Below are 22,443 nucleotides of genomic sequence, written 5' to 3' on the forward strand. Positions count from 1 at the left end.
CCCCAGCCAGCGTCAACAACAGGAGCATCCGTATCACCACCATCATCACCACCATCACCACCATCATCATCAGCAGCATCATGAGCGTCATCAGCTGGGTCGGTCCGGGTCGGCGACCCGGAATATTATCCCCGCACCACCACATCAAGTATACTCTGATTGTGGCGACTATACAGCAGTGCAATCGAACAGCGGCGCAGAAAAGATTCAGTGAGAGATCCAGCCCAGGATGGAATGGACGTCTTTGGCAGGTGGAGAAGGATGATGGATGGATGGATGGGTCTTTCTCTCGGACTTCACTGTCGCCCACCCCACCCCGCCCTGTGTCCCCCATGAGGTCGAGATCCGGGGCGAGTCGGGGCAGAGCCTCCGCTGGAACAATTACAGCTCAGAGAAAGGGTGGGATGGATGTTTGATGGGTGGGATGGATGGTTGATGGATGGGATGGATGGTTGATCGGTGGGTTGGATGTAAAAAAAAAAAACTATGAAACGATGAAACTACTTTTAATTTAGCAGGCAAGGCCCCACCGAGTTATGTAGCTCTTTTTCAGAAGAGACCTGGCCACGAATGAAAGCTCAACGAAGTGGCTTAGCACGTGGACAATTATTGCAGGCAAATACTCTAAACGCGTGTTTCTAAATGTGGAGGAGGGAAAAACGGAGGATCCGGAGAAAAATCCACGCGACCACGGGCGTCAAGTTGGATGGTTGATGGGTGGGATGGATGGTTAGTAGGTTTGATGAATCGTTGAAGAGTGATGGCATGGTTGATTGTATGTATTTATGGTGAACTTCTTTCGCACAGTACGTAGCTAACCGTACTAATCGGAGGTGTGACATGGATGTTTTATGTGTGGGATGTATGTTTGATAGGTGAGATGATTAATGAGTGGACTAACTGCGAGCGATGCGGGATCGTCGGTTAATGGATGGGATGTCTGGTTGATGGATGGAATGTCTGGTTGATGGGAGTTTTAAAAGAGGCAAAATTTGTGGGAACATTTTTTTTTACAGTTTCTGTGATGTTTTTTAAAATTGTTAAACGCCTTAGGCCACGTTGCGAAAGTGACGACGAGAGATTGTGTTGTATTATTTTTATTTCTTTTTACTGTCATTCGAGCCGACGACCTGACTTTCGCACAGTTTACGCCTCGACCCGGTGCCGTGAACCTCCCAACGCGAGTCGGGCCGCGCTAGGAAAAGGCTCAATTCACCAAGAGGCTGACTCTGAGTGAGAGCCTCACTCGTGCTAACGTGCTCACGTGAGACTTGGCAACGTGTCAGCCTTGGTTCACCTAAGCCATGGTTGTATGGCTTACGTAAGAATCAGGTCAGGCGTTCAGAAGGGAAACTAAAAACACGGGGCTAGAGCCGAGCCGAGCCGTGCCGAACTGGTTCGTAGACTCGAGGTATAAGCAGGGGACGATCCAGGCTTAGGATTGGAATAAGCTAGACTCAAGTTCGCAGTGGTGGGGCCAGCCAAACTAGAGCTCCAACTCGCGTTGATTCGGAGCTTGCCAAAGGTTAGGATACGGGCGAAATAAGGTCGCCTCGGATTAAGCCGGGGTCGGGATTCGGTTAAACCGGAGTTAAGCTGAGCTAGGGAGAGTTGAGCAGGGATACAGACTTGAGTTTAGGACCGATCAAGAGCTGAGAAACTGCAGGATAAACTCAGGTTTGTCCGAGCTGGGCTTAACGGCGGTTACAAGGACCTATTCAGCTAAGCTCGAGTCGGGGGCGAGGCTGACCTGAGTTATTTCAAGCTTGTCTAGAGCCGGGGTGAGCTGAGCTAGGCTTATTTAACCTCACGCTGGGGTAGAAATCTCCGTTAAGCCAGGCAATACCTGGGCTGAGCTCGTTTATGCGTGGAGCTTCAGCTGTAGCTGAGGCTTAGCCAAGCCGGGCAGGGCACCATGCGACTCCGCGCAGGGAGTCTGCCCCCCGCACTGCGTCTGGCTCTGTGCCTCGCCGGGTCCCTGCAGGTGTCCCCCACCGGGACCCCCACCGCGGTCGCCTCGTCTCCCACCAAGAGGCCCGCGACCTTCTGGCCTCGCAGCAGCAGCAGCAGCAGCAGCAGCTCGCGTGAGTCCCGAATAGAACCCGGGGTAGTCTCTGTTGTGCACTAACCTGCAACGTCAGCCCCATCGCGTGAGCTTTCTTTAAAGGGGGGGGGGGGGGGCGGGTGGTAGCGGGGGCACGACACAGTCAATGTTAAACACGCTTTAAATCGGTGCTGAATGCTAAACAGAATGAGTAAGCGATGCGATCTTCTTGCGGCTGTTGTTCATTGCGCTCTCTCGCTCGACGATGAAAGGCTGCCCGTTACGTAATTGTGCGGGGAAGGGGGGAGGGCAAGCCGCTTTCAGCCCCCCACCCGTCAACCCCTCTGTCTCACCCCCTTTGTCTCACCCACCCCCCTCTCAACCACCCTCCTCACCCCCTCTGTCTCACCCCCCCCCCCCCCCCCGTGTTAACCAACCGTCTCACCCCCTTGTTTCCCAACAGCTCCATCTGTTCCGTTTGGACCTCAAGAGCAAAACGCAGGGCGCCCCATTGCCGAGTCTCCGGTATAGTGCACAGAGGACCCATCATCCCCGTCAGCTGCTGGGTGGTGCTCCGCTGCTACACCACCGCGGCGACCAAAACAATCGCGCAACGGTGGATACGAGATGTTAGCTACCTCGCCGGGTATACAGGAGGTCTTAGGTTCGATCCCGACCCTGACGCCTGCTGTATATTTGGAGTTTGCGTACTCTCACCATGCGTTTCGAGTATTTGGCTGCTATGCATTTGCACGTGATGATGATAAGCCACTGTGTTGAGCTATCATTTTGATCGCCAGGTCGCTACTAAAAAAAAGCTATGCAACTCAGTAGGGCCTTACCTGGTAAAAAAAAGTTACCTTTTTAGTTTTTACCAGTCGCACAGCTTAATCAGACACTGACATCTGACACTCAGAACCAGACATGTGCTATTGTCCCATTAAAATTTCCAACCTTGATCCAACTCTGACACGTGGTTGGAACTGTTGGTCCGGCTTTGGCTGAACGTTGACCCAACGTTCCATGTTTACAGAGACCCTGCATCTCTGGGCATGGGGCCATTAGAATTAAACCCAATTAATCGAACAAGTGACGATTATCGCGATAACCGTTTGGCGCAACTTTGTACTGTAATTGTGTTTCCTATATCTTGACGGTATTGGGTTTGTTTGTGTTGCGTAATGTAACTACAATCGAGTTCACACTCGATGAGCCTTCTAGCCCTCGCTACTCTGGTAACCTCTACCGCACGTGCTGTCGCAAATCGTGGTCTCATAGGGTCGGAACGCCGCCAGTTACATCGGAAAACGATTGCAAAGCGCGGATTTAATGGATAATTGTGTTATTTAATCACTATGTTGCTAATTATACCGATACGTTGCTGCTCCAACGTGGCATCACTTCTCGTGGTCCCTCCCCCCAAGTTGGTAGAACTTTGTTCAGTTAAATGATCCTCTTTGCTGTTATTTCGTACACCTTTAATGGTGCTGTTTGCTGCTGTCCGCTTAGTGTTTTTTTACGTTTCAGTCCTGTTATCAGCAACCATTATATATAAACATTTAAAAATAAGAAACTGTGACTGGGGATTGTGCCCACTTGAGTAGTCGCTGTAACCGGGCCGTATGCCCACGTGACGAGTCTCTGTAACCGAGCCGTGTGGGCACGGGATGAGTCTCTGTAACCGGGCCGCGTGCTCACGTGATGAGTCTCTGTAACCGGGCTGTGTGCTCACGTGATGAGTCTCTGTAACCGGGCCGTGTGCGCACGGGATGAGTCTCTGTAACCGTGCCGCGTGCCCACGTGACGAGTCTCTGTAACCGAGCCGCGTGCCCACGTGATGAGTCTCTGTAACCGGGCCGCGTGCCCACGTGATGAGTCTCTGTAACCGGGCCATGTGCGCGGGCACCACCTCCACCCCCACCAGGAGGAGCAGGGCGGCAGCGGCTTCTACTCGTGGCGCGCGCTCTCCGGGGGCGAGGCGCGTGCCCTCTGGGAGGAGCTCCCCGCGGATCGGCCCGGCGTGCGCGTCCACCCCCTCCTGTCGCAGGCGACGCGGCGAGCCGACGTGAGTGAGACCCGGGCACAGAGCCGACCGCTGCACCGCGCCACGGGCAGCGCACGTCGTATGTAAGGGCATGCGTGCGGTGGCCTGGTATGGAGGAGGTCGTGGGTTCGATCCCGACCCTGGTAGTCTGTATATTTGGAGTTTGCATGATTTCCTTGTGGTCGCGTGGATTTTTATCCGGGTCCTCTGGGTTTTCTCTCCATATTTATAATCAACATCACGCGTTTAGAGTCTTTGGCCGCTGTAAAGTTCCACGTGATAAGTCACTTGTTGTTGAGCTATCGTCTGTGGCTAGGTCACTTCTGACAAAGAGCGATATAGCTCAGTGGACCTTTGCTGGTTAAATCAACATAGTTTTAGTTTAACAGATAGATACATTCAAGGTTCCATTGCTCTCTACTGTCATCTCCTGATCACTCCAGAGCCCAAGTATTAAGTGGCTAGCAATCTCCAATACAAGTACCAACAAGGCTCGAATCTGCTTCGCTCTCAACATCCGGCGAGGTCAGACTCGATCGCCCTTCCAAGCGCTCGCTCCTCTCTCATCGCCAGGGTTTAAAATGTCACTCTTCTGGGTCATCGACCTGGGAAATATTCCCGCACCCGGACCACCACATCCACGAGACCTCTCTCTCGCTGTGGCTGTGGCTACTGCGAGTCACGTGCCACCAGCTCACCCGAAGAATATTCAGCGGGAGACTAATCCCTGCTCATCGGAAAGTAATCCCCGCTCATGGAAAAGTAATCCATAATCATTGCAAAGTAATCCCTACTCTTTGTTAAGTAATTCCCTGCTCATCGAGAATTTATTACCGCTAATCGGAAAGTAATCTCCGCTCATCTGGAATTAATTACCGCTAATCGGAAAGTAATCTTTGATCATCGGAAAGTAATCCATGATCATTGGGAAGTAATACCCACTCCTTGAAAAGTAATTCCCTGCTCATCGTAAATTAATTACCGCTAATCAGAAAGTAATCTCCGCTCATCCGAAGGTAATCCCTGCTCATTGGAAAGTAATCTTCACTACTTTGAAAGTAATTCCCTGTTCATCGGAACGTAATCCCTGCTCATTCGAAAGTAATCCCACCCCCACCAGGTCTCTCCCATATGTTTAACACGTCGTAGGCTTTCGCGACCGATATTATTCATAATTACGTTTATTGGTTTTCCATAATACAGGTTTATTTTGGGTTAGATCGTGTAAATATAAATGCCTCGGTAACCTCGCCACCAACCCGACACAGCCAATTAGTCAGGTTTGTCACCCATAAGTGTCAATTGGTGACTACTTCAGCACAACCGGTTTGTTGGCGAGAAAAAAGCCGCAACAATTACAATGTCGGTGCGATGTTTCGCCCGCGGTCACAACAACCCAAGCCTCACGAGTCGGCCAATTTGCCATCTCTCGCCCCTGCAGAGGTTTCGCCTGTCCTTCCCGTTCCCGTACTTTGGACACGACTTGACGGACATTGGAATCGCCACGGGAGGTACGACATCACCTCCCCCTCGACCCCCCCCCCCCGTCTCTGTACATGTATGTCTGCTACAGGAGTCAGCAAACTTCTAAAGAAGAAGAGGAGGAGCCAGTTTAGTTTTTTGTCTTTGACCAAAATCGTTCGAGAGCCGCTTTGCACACGCAGAGCGACTTGTAAACAAACACAGCAGATGACGGAACATTCTCACTTCAATTACTACTATAATGAGCCAAGAATGTATGTGTGTCCCGCGCGTGACGTCACTCCACGTGGACCAGCCCCCCTCATTAATAATCATGAGCAGGTGACGTCACTCCACATCGAACAGCCCCCCTCATTAATACTCATTAAGAGGTGACGTCTTCCAAATTAATCCTTTTTCAAGGAATCCTGTCTGCATTAACCACACGACACCTGTGGTGAACGTGCAAACTAAAAAGAGACAGCTTTCTTTAGAGCCGAGTCTCAAAGTGTGAGACCAGAGAACGTCAAAAGGCGAACAGTACAAGGGCGATGCCACTATCAGGGCATTTATAGGTCGGGGCGAGCAGCTACATCATGGGACAAGTACTGTGTGTGGTCAATGCAGTGACACGATTTCTTGACAAAGCGATTCTGTCTGGTGTTTTAGACATCTTACCACGCACGCGGTGGGACCTCGCAGCGCCCCGTCACGACGCGTGCCAGTGAATGTTGTTCTGAACTCATGGCGCCGCAGGGTTCCTGTCGACCATCGAGGGACCCTGGCCACGTCGACCTCACCTCGGCCCAGTTCATCGCGCCGCTCATGGCCGACTTCGCTCCAGGACTCGACCCCCGCTCGTCCATCAACCACTTCGACAACGGTGACGATGGCAGGGGCCGCGATGATGATGGTGGTGGTGATGTGGTGGTGGTGGAGCGGTTTTGATTATCATGGTGGTGATGTTCAGTCTCGGTGATGGTGGTGAAGTGGCTCTGATGATGGTGATGACGGTGATGTTTAGGCTCGGTGATGGTGGTGGAGTGGCTCTGATGACGATGATGGTGGTGATGATGATGATGGTGGTGATGATGGTGGTGATGTTCAGGCTCGGTAATGAAGGTGGAGTGGCTCTGATGATGGTGATGACGGTGATGTTTAGGCTCGGTGATGGTGGTGGAGTGGCTCTGATGACGATGATGGTGGTGATGATGATGATGGTGGTGATGTTTAGGCTCGGTGATGGTGGTGGAGTAGCTCTGATGATGATGATGGTGGTGGTGATGTTCAGGCTCGGTGATGGTGGTGGAGTGGCGCAATGTCCGGCTGCAGAACGACTCGCGTGGAGCGTCCTTCACCTTCCAGGTGTCGCTGCATCGGTCGGGCACCATCGTGTTCGCCTACCGCCAGGTGAGCACCGCCACGGTGAGCACCGCTGGTGGCGGCGATTCTGGTGATGTCGGTAGTGCTCGTTGTGGCAACAATAACAGCGATGGTTGTGTCGGTGTGTTTTGGTAGTGATGATGATGGTGATCATAGCCATGATGACATTAGTGGTGGTTTTATTGGTTGTACTTTAGATGATGATGTCAAAGGGGGTGTTGGCCGTGGTTTTGATCATGATAAAGATGGTGCTGCAACTGGTGCTGTTGATGATGATGATGTCGGTGACGGTAATGGTCATGGTCTCGGTGATGGTGTCGGTGATTGTTTCGGTGATGGTTTCGGTGATGATGTCGGTGATGGTGTCGGTGATGGCGACGTCGCTCCCAGGTCCCCGTGCCGATCGCGTCGCTCGCCACCGCTCGTCACCCCGTGCGCGTCGGCCTCTCGGACGCCTTCACCGTGACCCCACCAGACGCCGCCAGGCCAGGTGGGCCGCGGTTCACTCCCCGCGCCCCACTCACTCCCCGCGCCCCACGTGTTCACCTTCTCGTGCTTACCCGCACACCTCTGATTAGCACGGTTGGCTACGTACGGCACGAAAGAAGTGCAACATACATACTCTACACTACACTGCTATAGAGTACACTACGATACACCACACACTATACACTACTATATGCTACACCACTACACTAAATTGAAAACTAGCTTTTTAGAATTGCTTGTTGTGTTCAGGTTAGCTACGTACGTTGCGAAAAAAGTTCAAGATACATACAACCATCCCACCACCCATCAACGATCAACCGACCTGTCAACCGTCCATCCGGCCCATCAACCATCCATCCCACCCATCAACCATTCATCCCACCCATCAACCACCCATCCCACCCTCTCTCTGAGCTGTAATTGTTCCAGCAAGGGCTCTGTCGCGACTCGCCCCGGATCGCGACCTCACGGGGACACGGGGCGGGGCGGGAGGTGTGCGAGAGAATTGGTCACGGATGTAAGCAGACCGTCCGCAGACACGCTCGTTGTGTCGCGTACGCGAAGGGAGTAAACAAAACCGTAACGATAAGACCAATAACACACAGGTGTGCTGTGCTTGTAACGAATTGGCACCTTCTGTTTACGTGACAAGCCTTGCTAATTGGCTGTCGGATGGTGGCGGGTTTAACGACACTTTTATATATTTACGCGATCTAACCCAAAAAACCTGTATTGTGGAAGACCAATACAACTAAATAACATTTATTGTATTTTACGGTAAAACATGAAACGGTAAAACAAGGAGATGGCGTGAGTTTTTTTGGTTGGAGGCGACCTCCCAATCGTGAGAATTCATCAAATCGCTGTTGAGCGTGTATTCTTACAATTATAATGTTCACTAACCTGTATGTATGTTGTATGTGTATGTACAGTATGTATGTCGAACTTTGTTCGCACCGTACATAGCCAACTGTGCTGCTAATCGGAGGTATGGGGGAAGGACAACACACTAAACACAAAAATCGGTTCTAAAGAAATTCGTTTTCAATTTATATTTAAAAGTACATAGCTACAGCGGCTTCCTAATCGGAAGGAAGAGCGTTCCACTCTGTACCTTCTCCCCGTGCCGTCTCTCCCTCAATGGACTATTTCTCTCCAACCCGTGCCCTCTCTCCCTCTATGGACTATCTCTCTCCCACCCGTGCCCTCTCTCCCCACGTGCCCTCTCTCCCTCTATGGAATCAGAATCAGAAAGGGGTTTTATTCGCCATGAAAGTTCGCACAGACAAGGAATTTACTTTGGCTGGAAGGTGCATACATTCAACATATAGGAATCTTAAATCTTAAATAAGTGGTTTACAAGTCTAACTAATATTAAAGAGCTAAAGTATGTAATAATTGAATAAAATAAAATCTAAGATATACAATAGCTATAATATACAATATAAAATTACAAAAATGCAAATAGGGTCACATAATGCAAATATGGCAGGGTGTCATTGTGCAGATATTGTGTTAAAGTCAGTTTGAGTGTTAAAGTCAGTTTGAGTGTTAAAGTCAGTTTGAGTGTTAAAGTCAGTTTGAGTGTTAAAGTCAGTTTGAGCATTAAAGTCAGTTTGAGTGTTAAAGTCAGTTTGAGTGTTAAAGTCAGTTTGAGTGTTAAAGTCAGTTTGAGTGTTAAAGTCAGTTTGAGTGTTAAAGTCAGTTTGAGTGTTAAAGTCAGTTTGAGCATTAAAGTCAGTTTGAGTGTTAAAGTCAGTTTGAGTGTTAAAGTCAGTTTGAGTGTTAAAGTCAGTTTGAGTGTTAAAGTCAGTTTGAGTGTTAAAGTCAGTTTGAGCGTTAAAGTCAGTTTGAGCGTTAAAGTCAGTTTGAGCGTTAAAGTCAGTTTGAGCGTTAAAGTCAGTTTGAGTGTTAAAGTCAGTTTGAGTGTTAAAGTCAGTTTGAGTGTTAAAGACAGTTTGAGTGTTAAAGTCAGTTTGAGCGTTAAAGTCAGTTTGAGCGTTAAAGTCAGTTTGAGCGTTAAAGTCAGTTTGAGCGTTAAAGTCAGTTTGAGTGTTAAAGTCAGTTTGAGTGTTAAAGTCAGTTTGAGTGTTAAAGTCAGTTTGAGTGTTAAAGTCAGTTTGAGTGTTAAAGTCAGTTTGAGTGTTAAAGTCAGTTTGAGTGGTAAAGTCAGTTTGAGTGTTAAAGTCAGTTTGAGCGTTAAAGTCAGTTTGAGCGTTAAAGTCAGTTTGAGCGTTAAAGTCAGTTTGAGCGTTAAAGTCAGTTTGAGCGTTAAAGTCAGTTTGAGCGTTAAAGTCAGTTTGAGTGTTAAAGTCAGTTTGAGTGTTAAAGTCAGTTTGAGTGTTAAAGTCAGTTTGAGTGTTAAAGTCAGTTTGAGCGTTAAAGTCAGTTTGAGTGTTAAAGTCAGTTTGAGTGTTAAAGTCAGTGTGAGTGTTAAAGTCAGTTTGAGTGTTAAAGTCAGTTTGAGTGTTAAAGTCAGTTTGAGTGTTAAAGTCAGTTTGAGCGTTAAACTCAGTTTGAGCGTTAAAGTCAGTGTGAGCGTTAAAGTCAGTTTGAGCGTTAAACTCAGTTTGAGCGTTAAACTCAGTTTGAGCGTTAAAGTCAGTTTGAGTGTTAAAGTCAGTTTGAGTGTTAAAGTCAGTTTGAGTGTTAAAGTCAGTTTGAGTGTTAAAGTCAGTTTGAGTGTTAAAGTCAGTTTGAGTGTTAAAGTCAGTTTGAGTGTTAAAGTCAGTTTGAGTGTTAAAGTCAGTTTGAGTAAGTTAAAGTCAGTTTGAGTGTTAAAGTCAGTTTGAGTGTTAAAGTCAGTTTGAGTGTTAAGTCAGTTTGAGTGTTAAAGTCAGTTTGAGTGTTAAAGTCAGTTTGAGTGTTAAAGTCAGTTTGAGCATTAAAGTCAGTTTGAGTGTTAAAGTCAGTTTGAGTGTTAAAGTCAGTTCAGTTTGAGTGTTAAAGTCAGTTTGAGTGTTAAAGTCAGTTTGAGCGTTAAAGTCAGTTTGAGCGTTAAAGTCAGTTTGAGCGTTAAAGTCAGTTTGAGCGTTAAAGTCAGTTTGAGTGTTAAAGTCAGTTTGAGTGTTAAAGTCAGTTTGAGTGTTAAAGACAGTTTGAGTGTTAAAGTCAGTTTGAGCGTTAAAGTCAGTTTGAGCGTTAAAGTCAGTTTGAGCGTTAAAGTCAGTTTGAGCGTTAAAGTCAGTTTGAGTGTTAAAGTCAGTTTGAGTGTTAAAGTCAGTTTGAGTGTTAAAGTCAGTTTGAGTGTTAAAGTCAGTTTGAGTGTTAAAGTCAGTTTGAGTGTTAAAGTCAGTTTGAGTGTTAAAGTCAGTTTGAGTGTTAAAGTCAGTTTGAGCGTTAAAGTCAGTTTGAGCGTTAAAGTCAGTTTGAGCGTTAAAGTCAGTTTGAGCGTTAAAGTCAGTTTGAGCGTTAAAGTCAGTTTGAGCGTTAAAGTCAGTTTGAGTGTTAAAGTCAGTTTGAGTGTTAAAGTCAGTTTGAGTGTTAAAGTCAGTTTGAGTGTTAAAGTCAGTTTGAGCGTTAAAGTCAGTTTGAGTGTTAAAGTCAGTTTGAGTGTTAAAGTCAGTGTGAGTGTTAAAGTCAGTTTGAGTGTTAAAGTCAGTTTGAGTGTTAAAGTCAGTTTGAGTGTTAAAGTCAGTTTGAGCGTTAAACTCAGTTTGAGCGTTAAAGTCAGTGTGAGCGTTAAAGTCAGTTTGAGCGTTAAACTCAGTTTGAGCGTTAAACTCAGTTTGAGCGTTAAAGTCAGTTTGAGTGTTAAAGTCAGTTTGAGTGTTAAAGTCAGTTTGAGTGTTAAAGTCAGTTTGAGTGTTAAAGTCAGTTTGAGTGTTAAAGTCAGTTTGAGTGTTAAAGTCAGTTTGAGTGTTAAAGTCAGTTTGAGTGTTAAAGTCAGTTTGAGTGTTAAAGTCAGTTTGAGTGTTAAGTGTTAAAGTCTATTTGAGTGTTAAAGTCAGTTTGAGTGTTTAAAGTCAGTTTGAGTGTTAAAGTCAGTTGAGTGTTTAAAGTCAGTTTGAGTGTTAAAGTCAGTTTGAGTGTTAAAGTCAGTTTGAGTGTTAAAGTCTATTTGAGTGTTAAAGTCAGTTTGAGTGTTAAAGTTAGTTTGAGTGTTAAAGTCAGTTTGAGTGTTAAAGTCAGTTTGAGTGTTAAAGTCAGTTTGAGTGTTAAAGTCAGTTTGAGCGTTAAACTCAGTTTGAGCGTTAAAGTCAGTGTGAGCGTTAAAGTCAGTTTGAGCATTAAACTCAGTTTGAGCGTTAAACTCAGTTTGAGCGTTAAAGTCAGTTTGAGTGTTAAAGTCAGTTTGAGTGTTAAAGTCAGTTTGAGTGTTAAAGTCAGTTTGAGTGTTAAAGTCAGTTTGAGTGTTAAAGTCAGTTTGAGTGTTAAAGTCAGTTTGAGTGTTAAAGTCAGTTTGAGTGTTAAAGTCAGTTTGAGTGTTAAAGTCAGTTTGAGTGTTAAAGTCAGTTTGAGTGTTAAAGTCAGTTTGAGTGTTAAAGTCAGTTTGAGTGTTAAAGTCAGTTTGAGTGTTAAAGTCAGTTTGAGTGTTAAAGTCAGTTTGAGTGTTAAAGTCAGTTTGAGTGTTAAAGTCTATTTGAGTGTTAAAGTCAGTTTGAGTGTTAAAGTCAGTTTGAGTGTTAAAGTCAGTTTGAGTGTTAAAGTCAGTTTGAGTGTTAAAGTCAGTTTGAGTGTTAAAGTCAGTTTGAGTGTTAAAGTCAGTTTGAGTGTTAAAGTCAGTTTGAGTGTTAAAGTCAGTTTGAGTGTTAAAGTCAGTTTGAGTGTTAAAGTCAGTTTGAGTGTTAAAGTCAGTTTGAGTGTTAAAGTCAGTTTGAGTGTTAAAGTCAGTTTGAGTGTTAAAGTCAGTTTGAGTGTTAAAGTCAGTTTGAGTGTTAAAGTCAGTTTGAGTGTTAAAGTCAGTTTGAGTGTTAAAGTCAGTTTGAGTGTTAAAGTCAGTTTGAGTGTTAAAGTCAGTTTGAGTGTTAAAGTCAGTTTGAGTGTTAAAGTCAGTTTGAGTGTTAAAGTCAGTTTGAGCATTAAAGTCAGTTTGAGTGTTAAAGTCAGTTTGAGTGTTAAAGTCAGTTTGAGCCCCTGGCCTTGTTGAAGAGACCAGCAGCAGATGGGAAGAAACTGTCTCTCTCCCACCCGTGCCCTCTCTCTTCCACCCGTGCCCTCTCTCTCCCACCCGTGCCCTCTCCCCCCCCCCCCCCCCGTGCCCTCTCTCTCCCACCCCACGTGCCCCTCTCCCCGTGTAGGCTGGTCGCGGCGCGTGCTCTACGAGTACGAGCGGGTGATGCTGGACGTGTCGCTCGTGCGGAGCGGCGCTGCCATCCAGTTTCTGCCTCTGCCCAGTTACTGCCCCCACTGTCACGTGCACTCTCACCCCCCCCCCGCACCTCCCCCCCACCCCTCCCCCCACTCCATAAACGTCGGCCTAATCATGATAATGATTAGTTCCCGCACCTCCAATTAGCACGGTTGGCTACATACGGTGCGAAAGAAGTTCGGCCTACATACGTATGTACCTCGTCATCAGCCATGGTCAATCCGCTGCTGGATGAAGGCTTCGCCAAGCCATCCCCGCCTCTCACGTTCCTGCGATGTTACCGCTCGTTCCATCGCTCCGTCTCCGCAGTGGACACGCTCTCTGGCCCGTCCCCTGCCTTGGCTGCCACTCCGCGATTAGTCTCGACCAGGGGCCATCATCCTCGTGTCCACACAATGGTGTAGATCCTCCTCCTCCAGCGTTCCGAGCGCCCTTCCCCCAGCCACCCGTGCCATCGACTCCCGGTCCCCGTGTGAAATAAAAAAAAAGATTCCCACTGCTTCTGTGCAGCGCCTCACTGCACGCGCGCGACTCACATCCACCTCCATTGCACTTGAACTGCGGCTCTCGCTCAAACATTGCACGCCGCGTCGTTCAGCCTCTCTTCACCAATGCCCTGCGCACCCCCCCCTCCTCAGTGTGCCAGCAGCTGAGGAGCTGCGCGGAGTGCGTCTCCGCTCGCATCGGCTTCCACTGCTTCTGGTGCCATGGCGTGGGCAGGTGAGGCGCAGATCCACTCACCCGCACACTCACCTGCACACTCACCTGCACACTCGCCCGCACACCGACCCGCACACTCACCCACACACTCACCCACACACTCACCTACACACTCACCTACACACTCACCTACAGACACCTACACACCTGCACACTCGCCCACACACTCACGCTCACCCTCGCCCGCACACTCACCTACACACTCACCCGCACACTCAGCCATACACTCACCTACATACTCACCCACACACTCACCTACACACTCACCCACGCACTCACCCGCACACTCGCCTACAAAGACAAAGATCCCCTGTATAGCCTTAACAGACTGTTGGGGCAAGTGTTGTTAGCGAGCACCTATAAAGGCCGGCACGGCAGACAAGGGGGTGGGTGGCCAACACCACGCCCGGCCACCTTTGCCTCCCGAGTGGCGATGTTTACACACCGCAGCAGGTACTCATTGCAGGCTGAGTCGACCTGACCTGTAAACTCATTTATCAAACATCTGTACACTCACCTGTACACTCACCTGTACATTCACCTGCGATCGATTACAATTTAATCAATCCCCAGCCGTTCATAGTTCGAATTGAGCGGCGGTCCTGGTAAAGGCGCCGCGGCGGCGGGATGTTAACTACCTCGCCTGGTATGCAGGAGGTTGTGGGTTCTCCCCGTGGTCGCGTGGATCTGTCTCCGAGACGTCCCGTTTTTCCCCTGCATATTTAGAAACGTGCCTTTGGAGTATTTGGCTGATATCAATGTGCACGTGACGATAAGCCGACTTCGCCGAGCCGTCATTTGTGATAGGCTGGTCGCTTGTGAACAAAAAGAGCGACACACCAGCTCAGTGAGCCTTACCTGGTCAAATAAAAAAAAAATATTTTTTTGATAGTTTTGGTTCGTGATAATAAGAATAATAAAGGTGGCTCTGTGGTTTTTTTTGTTGTGGCGGTGCCCGCGTGACTTGACAGATGCTCCCATGGGCTGCTGGATCGCTACCGTCAGGAGTGGGTGCACGCTGGTTGCCCAGAGAAGGTGAGAAGGGCAGCAGTCCACGCTGCAAAGACCCCCCTCCGTGCAGCCGTGCAGCTGTACATCCACTTGCGGGGTTCTTTTTGCCGCCGCCGCCGTATTGGCGACAGGGAGAACGCGTTTTGTACGGATGTATTTACCTTGAACTTCTTTCGCGCCGTACGTAGGCAACCATGTTCATCTGAGAGGCGGATTTCGTATTAACCACTGCGGGGCTCACTCACTCAGTCAAACTTTATTTCTCTAAAGGCAACTTTTTGTTGTTATTTTTTAAAATATATATCTATATATAAAGGTGCCTTAAAAGCTAGGCCACTGTACATTGTATTTGGGGCAGCTGAAACCTCGATTTGAACCCAGGATCTTCCGTGGTGCCGGCGCTGCGTTTCCAGCCTCTGAATCGCCCGGCCACGTGACTGCCGCAGCCGTCACCACCGAGATGCTGGACACCAGTCCTGCCCCTGTGTCCCATTGCCCCGCCTGCCCTCCACGCCTAGCCCCCTAACCTCTTCGTCCAACGCGACGCGACCCAGACACACGGTGACATCTGCGGCGAGGACCCAGAGGGGAACCTGACCTCCACAGCTCCGGGGACCCGGGGAGGAGCGACCACTGCCCCGTCCGGAGTTTCGCTCGGTGAGGTCCCTTCATCCCGCAAAGACGGAACAGGCGATGCCAGGGTGTGGCTCCTCTTCGATGTCCACGTCGCGATCCGCCAACTCTCGCCGCCGCTGCCTCCACGCTGCTGGATTTGCCGGCCACGTGCAGCGGCGTAGCCACGAGGCAGCGTTCAGTGCCGCCAATCGTTCCCCTCGGCGTTCGATTCGCGAGGCGTTGAGCGAACGTTCCTAGTTTTCGCGCAATTTTTTTGGCAAAAACGTGCAAGGTGGACGAGCGGGTCTTTATTGGCACCACGTCGTTGCACCGTGCTCGTTCTGCGGCTCTCTGATGACAGTACAACCCGAAACCACACGACCGTCGCTGCGTGCTGGCCGTTCATTCATTCGAGTCAAGCCAGAGGGCCCCAGAGAAAACCCCCACGCGCACGAGCACCCTCGACACCCGGCACTTGCACGCACCAACACGCGCGGTCGAGCTGGGTAACCACGTGACTGGGAGCCGCGCTGGCGCGCGTCCTCGCTGCGATTGTCACCGATCCGGTTTAGCTGCGGCGCGCGACGGTCATGGAGACCATCCTCGATCCGCGCGAGCCCGCGACGCCGCCTCCCTTCCGCTGCTCCTCCCGGCCCGGCGAGAGCAAGCCTTCACCTGCCTCGCCGTTCGATTGCTCGTCATCAAATTTCGATGTTTACATTTTTGCTCAAACAGAATATCGGCCCTACTACTCGTGGTCGCCCCCTCCCCTACCTCTCCCTCCCTCCCCCCGACCCCCGGGCTCAATTCGTTCCTTGATATTTTTTCTTCAAAGTGTTCGAACCGGATTAGAGAGGCATGGCACCACCTGCTTCTCCGACTTCTCTGAATCGGTGACACGGACGTCGCGCACGCCCCCACCTCGATCCCTTCTCGCTCCTGCGCCCCGCGCCGGAAGCAGGCGTCTGCTGGGTGATTGGTGGTTTCCCGGGGGCAGCAATCACGGTGGCTTCCTAGAACCGCATTACTCCTCAATGAGAGTTGAGCCGGGGGTTCACGTGTGCCTCGTTTGGGGCAGCAGGTGCTGTGCACCACTTCTGGTGCTTGTCGCTCACCCTGCGCTCACGCGGATGGCCCCGGGGCCACTGTCACGATGGATTGGGCTCGAGTGGGATCATCCTGCGTCCGTCTGCGTCCGTCTCCGCCTGTCTCCGTGTTGTTGTTGTTGATATTGTTGTTGTTGCCTGAAGACGCTTGGCGGTTGATCCCGAGGCGGCGCTCACCGCCCTGGCCAAGCTGAAGCTTCCGCTTGGCCAGGGCCGTTGAGTTCCACAAGAGCATGAGATTAGAGACGACGAAAGAGAGGGGCAGACTATTGGAGAGATAGACGCAACAGGACAGGAGAATGTGAGACAATTCCTGGCGCTCTCCATTTAGGAAGAAGACAATTTACCCGGCGTATTTGAATCTTAATTCCCGTACGTTACCGAACTCGCCGTTTATCTTCTTTCCGAGGACGATATCCCTCCTGTTTTTTCTTGGCAGGGACGTATGCATTTCTATCCACCCTCTCAGTTTTTGCGAGCAGTTTTTCATCGAATAGATGTGGATATCCAGTAAAGAGGGCATGATGGAGAAAGACGAAGAGGGACGCGAACAGAGACACGGACACAGCGTGGGCAGCCTCAGAGTTTGTGAGTCGCAGACGTACGTGCACGCGTGTACGGTGCGACATTGACCTACGTAGCTGACGGTGCTTAATCGGAGGCGCGACGCGACCCGGCCAGAACCTGCGCAACCCAGAGGCAAATTGGCGAGATGGGGGGGGGGGGCTGAACAGTGCGAAACGTCGATTCCCTGGCCCCAGGACCAGTGGCAAGTTTAAAGGCGCTGCGCGACGTGGGCCAACAGCTGTACGCTTAATTCGCCTGCATTTATAATAAACGAAAATAGTAAGTTCTTATGTATCAAGGAGAGCCACACCTGAGGCCAATTACTTTTTTCTTGTTACAGGAGGGTCCTGCTACATTAGTGTTTTTTTATGTTGAGATGTTTTCGGCCGATGTACGAGTTGTGTTTATACACGTGGGAAGAAAGCGGAGCGCCCGGAGAAAACCCCACGCGCATGAGGAGGGGGCAGAGAGACCACACTCAGATGGAGATGATAGTCCACACTTCACTAAAAGTAACCAACACAATGTGACGTTCACCAAAGAGTCGCCAAATCGTGTTTGTCTTATTTACGATACAATGAAAAGAAATTGCACCGTGTGACCTCAGCTTCAGAGGTCAGTTTTACTGACCGCGGCCCGCAAGCGAGGGAGCCACCACCGCCACTGCTATCACCACCGCCACCACCGCCACCACCGCCACTGCTATCACCGCCACCACCACCACCACTACCGCCACTGCTATCACCGCCACCACCACCACCACTACCGCCACTGCTATCACCGCCACCACCACCGCCACTGCCGCCATTGCCACCACCGCCAACACTGCCACCACCACCGCCACCACCACCGCCACCACCACCGCCGCCACTGCTATCACCGCCACCACCACCGCCACTGCCGCCATTGCCACCACCACCGCCAACACCGCCACTGCCACCGCCGCCACCACCACGCAGCCACGACTCCCGCTTCTCCACCCACGCAGGTGAGGGGCGACGGCGCGAACTGGAGGAGGCGACGCCCTCGGCGGGGCCCCCACAGGGGGGGCCCAGAGCGGGCGGCCTGGTCACGGTGCTGGGGACCCTGGCGGTGCTGCTGCTGCTTGTGGTGGCCGCCACCCGCTGGGCCCGCCGGCCTCCTGGCGGGGACGAGCGACTCACCGGGGTGAGCGAGGGATAAGGGACCGGGAGGACGGCCGGGCTCGAGCACTCGGCCGCCCGCCCGCCCGCCTGCCCGGATCGATTCGTGGTTGTAAACCTCAACACGCGGTGATGTGCTGAGAGGACAACGAGGGAGTTCTCGGAAAGTTCGCGTCTATGATAACCGTGCGCGTGTGCGCACCTCTGCCACCACCTCCACTCGACAGCTTGCAGAGGTGGAATTAACATTTTCCACCCGGAGAAACGTCTCACGAACACCGCCTGGCAAAGAAATTTTCAGGCGATTGACCGTGGCGGAAACCGCTCTCCAAATGACTGCGATGATGGAAGTTCCCCCTCTGAGCAGTTCCACACATTAGGCCAAAGAAACAATGTTAAATCATCAAATACATACTGGGTGTCAATTTAAAGTCAGATATTCGATTTTATTTGACTAAATATATGGTTTTTTTGTATAATACGTTGATAACTGAGACACGAAACCCAATGCACGCATGTATGTAGTTTGAACTTCTTTCACACCGTACGTAGACAACCGTGCTAATCGGAGGTGCGTTGGAAGGCCAACATACTGAAACACAAAAGCAGTTTTAAAGTAATGAGTTTTCAATCGATACACCATCATCACCACCACCATCCCAGCGTGGATGACAAAGTCTGTCCGCCACCCACCCCCTCGTGTGCCGTGCCGGCCTTCATAGGTGCTCGCTAACAGCACTTGCCTCTACAGTCTGTTAAGACGACACGGACGGGCAGTGGGGGTTCTTTGTTGTACACGGCTCTGTGTGGTGTTTGAAAACCCATCGTTTTCTGCCTGGAACTTATTTTTGTGTTGTATGTATGTTGAACTTCTCTCGCACCGTACGTAGCCAACCGTGCTCTGCCACTGTCCGTGTCTCTGTGCCACAGTGCTTGGGAATGCCGAGGCCTACACCACGACAGCCGCCATACGAAGAGGTGTGCGAGATGCAGTGAGCACGACGCGGGGAGCCCGAGGGAGGAGGAAGCGAGAAACCACCGTGCCCTCTCCTCTCTCCACGCCCCAGTCTCTCACAGGCCTTGCCATCACCGCCTCCTGTCCCGCACAGAATCCCAGTCTCTCACAGTCCCTGCCATCACACCCTCCATTCCCTCACATATCTCCTCCTTCGATCTCCCGTCCCTCAGATGCCCTCCCTTCATCGTCTGTAGCACTAAACGCCGACAAAATGGGGATCAGTAATGGAGCTCACAGCTCACAATCAGAATGCTGCGAGTTCAACTCTTGGTCGGGGATTGACTCAGCCCATCATCCCCCCACCCTCCAGGGTGGTTAAAGTGTGCACCACTTTGTTAGGAAGTCAAGAATGATTGTCTGATGGATACTCGCCTCTCGCCATAGGAATGTGGAAGTACCACCGCTGGCACTGCAGGAATGTAAACAGGAGACGAGCAGCTCGTTCGAGCAGCAGTAGGAGAACTCACTTTGAGTTTTCCCCTTAAAAAAATCAAATTGAACTGAAAAGATCTGTTTACAGAATGTCTATCTATCCAGAATATCGATCTATCCAGAATGTTTGTCTGTATAGATACTGAACGTGAGGGCACGTGGATAATGTGTTTAGAGGTTTATGTGAAACACAAACACTGCTTTAATATAATAAACCCTTGCGAGACGTAACGGGTGTATGACTAATCCCACTAATGTATTAACTTCAACATTTAGGAGTGGGCTAAAACGCACGTATACATTATATATATATGCCGCTACATGTATTCTAAATATTAATACGCTTACTCTATGGTTCTTTCGGTAAAATCACGTAGAAAGAAAATAAATTAGGTAATAGAATACGACGTTTCGATTGCAACACAAGCAATCGTCATCAGGTAAGAATGAATGAGAAAACAAACATAGTAAACTTAGCAATATAATGCAATACAACACAGAGAGTCGGCGAACACAACAGTCAACACCCTACCTGGTTGACCACGTTCTTCAAAGATTGATACATTTGAGAGAGAGACAAAACACAGACACGGAGACACAGAGACTGACACACAAGCAGAGAGAGACACACACAGACACAGAAAAACAACGCCTCTGTGTCGAGGCCTTAAATATCGAGAGAGGGAGGGGGGCTAGAGAAATTAGCATGTCAATCAGACAGTTGTGTGGAAATCCACTCCGTAGCGGCCGGGGGAGAGAAAGAGCAAATGGACCTATACAAGCCTGTGGGTTACCGAAAGAACCAAAAAGTAATTCCTGCAGTCACGAAAGCTTCAAATATACGCTTATATAACAAATACACGTTTTGTATCATTTTGTCGTGTCTCGAATAAAAAATATTTTTAAAAAACCCCCGTTGTATTAAATCGAAACAAATGAAGCGAGCGGATTATGATGAGAGATCGTGAACAGCAGTGGTTCTCAAAGTGCGGTCCCCGGCTAATTTCGGGGGTCCGTGGGGAACCGCCGGTTGGTTGGGACCTGCGGGGAGAAGGGGGGGCTGTGATCCGGCTTCTGGCTCAGCCGCCGAACAAACGACGGCGGTCACCGAATCGTCGCGCGGCGCTTTCAGGTGACGCTGCTTCTGCGGCCGTCTGGAACGCGCTCTTCCCTTCCGATATTAGGAAGCCGCTGGGGCTATGCAACTTTTAATCATCGTCATCTGGAATGAAAATTCATGTATTTCGAAGTGCTTTTTGTGTTTAGTTTGTTGTCCTTCCCCCGCACCGGAGGATAACCACGTTTGGCTACGTACGGTGTGACAGAAGTTCAACATATGTACATACATTTGACATTTTTATATTTAGTAAAAATATATATAAATAAAGTTCATTTTTTTATGTTCTGATAATATTAAGCATTTTGTACTCCTGGAATTGAGAGATTCATGATTGAGTTTTATTTACCCAGGGGTAGGGACAGTGCCGGATTATCCTCGTAGCAAAAGTAGCTACAAATGCTACGGGCCCCGGCACTTTCAAGGGTCCCGAGCTAAATACTTTCAAGCTATCAATTCCGGTTCAGTGATTCTGCACTTGCTCTATTACTATAGTAATATACTGTCTTCAACTTTTATGAACGACTGGGTGTTTAATGTTAGCGATTTGTCGTATTATCTGGCTGTATAGCAAATGAAAAATGCAATTGCTTAACTTTGCAAGTAAAAAAAAGTTTTAATATTAGTTTCTTTTTTATTTAGGGCGCCTTTATAACATATGCTACAGGCCCCGCACTGGCTTAATCCGGCACTGTGTCGCGGGTGGGCTGGATAGTTCAAGCAAGACTGACTCCGCTGATGAGAAAGTCGAAATGCTATTTAAATTACGCATTCTCGGTAAGAAGAGCCTTGGGACCGATGAGTCATGTCTGAAATAATTGGATGACCGTGTTCACGTGGAGAGTCGGATAATGGGGTTTTAATCAGCGACATTTTTAGCAATTACAATTCCCCGCATCGCCTTCGCCTGGCGAGCCAGGCCCCTCCTGGAGGCCCACGGGAAGAGAGTTCCACAGCATCTGTGTGTGATCCACCAACCCTCGTCTCCACAGTGCTGGGTTACAGGCAGCCACGGTGCAGCAGCGTAGCCGCCACCACCACCCCTCGGGGCACTTTCACCGGTGCCCCAGACTTGTCAAGCTGTGGCTTTGTGTTCCTCTTGAGATTGACTCGTGGTGGCGTGAGATCGGTGAGGGATGAGGGCACAGTCATTGATTTTATTCATATAATTAATGTGAATATCAGCAACAGCAGCTATTTGTCTCTCAACTGCTGGATGGAGGCTGGCATTGTCTGTCAACAATGCTCGCATTTTTACAAGCCAGCTGACCTCCACTGATGAGAACCCAGAAAATCGAAACCAGGTCTGTTGAGTTTCCTTGCTAAAACAAACTGCCGCTGGATAATATTGTTCTGGAAGAGGCTTATGGAACTAAAATAACGGACTTGTTGAAATGTGTAGAGTCAGACTGCAGTTGTGATTACAGAGCTTCAGGGTCCAGTTCATTCACTCATTTCCCGCTCATTCCTTCTGTCAATCCACTGCTGGATGAGGGCCTCCCTAAGGCCTGCGGGTCCGATGTGTGTGTGGGGGGGGGGTTCACCATACTTCAGTGTTCTTCACTAAGTTACAGGGGGGGGGGCACTTTCGCCAATAAGACATCAGCAATGTGAGGGCTGCCAGGCATTTGAACCCATTGGGTTTATTCTTTGGTTTTTTCGGTAAAGTCACGTATAAAGATAAAATAATAAATTAAATAATAGCATACGACGTTTCGATTGCAACACAAGCAATCATCATCAGGTATAATGAAATAGCGACATAGAATCTAACCAGAAAACTATAGACAGACATATAAACTATAGACATACATTATGGGGACCTCATTTGCCAGTAAAAATATGATAATTGGTTCTTTACCCTTCTATCTGGCAACAAAACTGACACCTTTTTGCAAGGAGTCATGTTTGCATAGACCGCAATACCTGCAGTCATAATACAAACAAAAGAACATAACTCTGATAATGTGCACTGTCCTTGAA

At 49.4% G+C, this 22,443-nt stretch overlaps 1 protein-coding gene across 9 annotated transcripts; it reads left to right on the top strand.

Annotated features, from left to right (window-relative positions):
- Positions 1-1,002: 1,002 nt before the first annotated feature.
- On the top strand, positions 1,003-20,228 carry LOC133346193 (plexin domain-containing protein 1-like). 9 transcript variants are annotated; one of them, XR_009755501.1, is made up of 12 exons: positions 1,005-2,084; positions 2,508-2,569; positions 3,969-4,109; positions 5,530-5,599; positions 6,306-6,432; positions 6,841-6,974; positions 7,323-7,422; positions 12,662-12,757; positions 13,371-13,452; positions 14,424-14,487; positions 15,018-15,120; positions 17,740-17,784. XR_009755501.1 is itself a non-coding variant. In XM_061557686.1 (11 exons), exons 1-11 carry the CDS (start codon positions 1,916-1,918, stop codon positions 15,026-15,028), a joined length of 1,056 nt encoding a protein of 351 aa, XP_061413670.1. In that variant the 5' UTR covers positions 1,005-1,915; the 3' UTR covers positions 15,029-15,158. The 9 variants fall into 9 exon arrangements, 4 of the variants coding, with proteins under 4 accessions (XP_061413670.1, XP_061413674.1, XP_061413671.1 ...); XR_009755502.1 differs by having other exon boundaries at positions 1,012-2,084; positions 6,841-6,959; XR_009755503.1 differs by lacking the exon at positions 12,662-12,757 and having other exon boundaries at positions 1,003-2,084.
- Positions 20,229-22,443: the final 2,215 nt, after the last annotated feature.

This window comes from Lethenteron reissneri, chromosome 23 (genome assembly GCF_015708825.2).
Source record: "Lethenteron reissneri isolate LAM-NWPU_2019-01 chromosome 23, ASM1570882v1, whole genome shotgun sequence".
NCBI classification, from domain to species: Eukaryota; Metazoa; Chordata; class Hyperoartia; order Petromyzontiformes; family Petromyzontidae; genus Lethenteron; species Lethenteron reissneri.

Coding starts and splice junctions, on each gene's coding strand:
- LOC133346193 (XM_061557686.1), top strand. CDS start 1,916: ATGCGACTCCGCGCAGGGAGTCTGCCCCCCGCACTGCGTCTGGCTCTG. Junction 2,570..3,968: donor GCCCCATTGCCGAGTCTCCG/GTATAGTGCACA, acceptor CACCCCCACCAG/GAGGAGCAGGGCGGCAGCGG. Junction 4,110..5,529: donor AGGCGACGCGGCGAGCCGAC/GTGAGTGAGACC, acceptor TCGCCCCTGCAG/AGGTTTCGCCTGTCCTTCCC.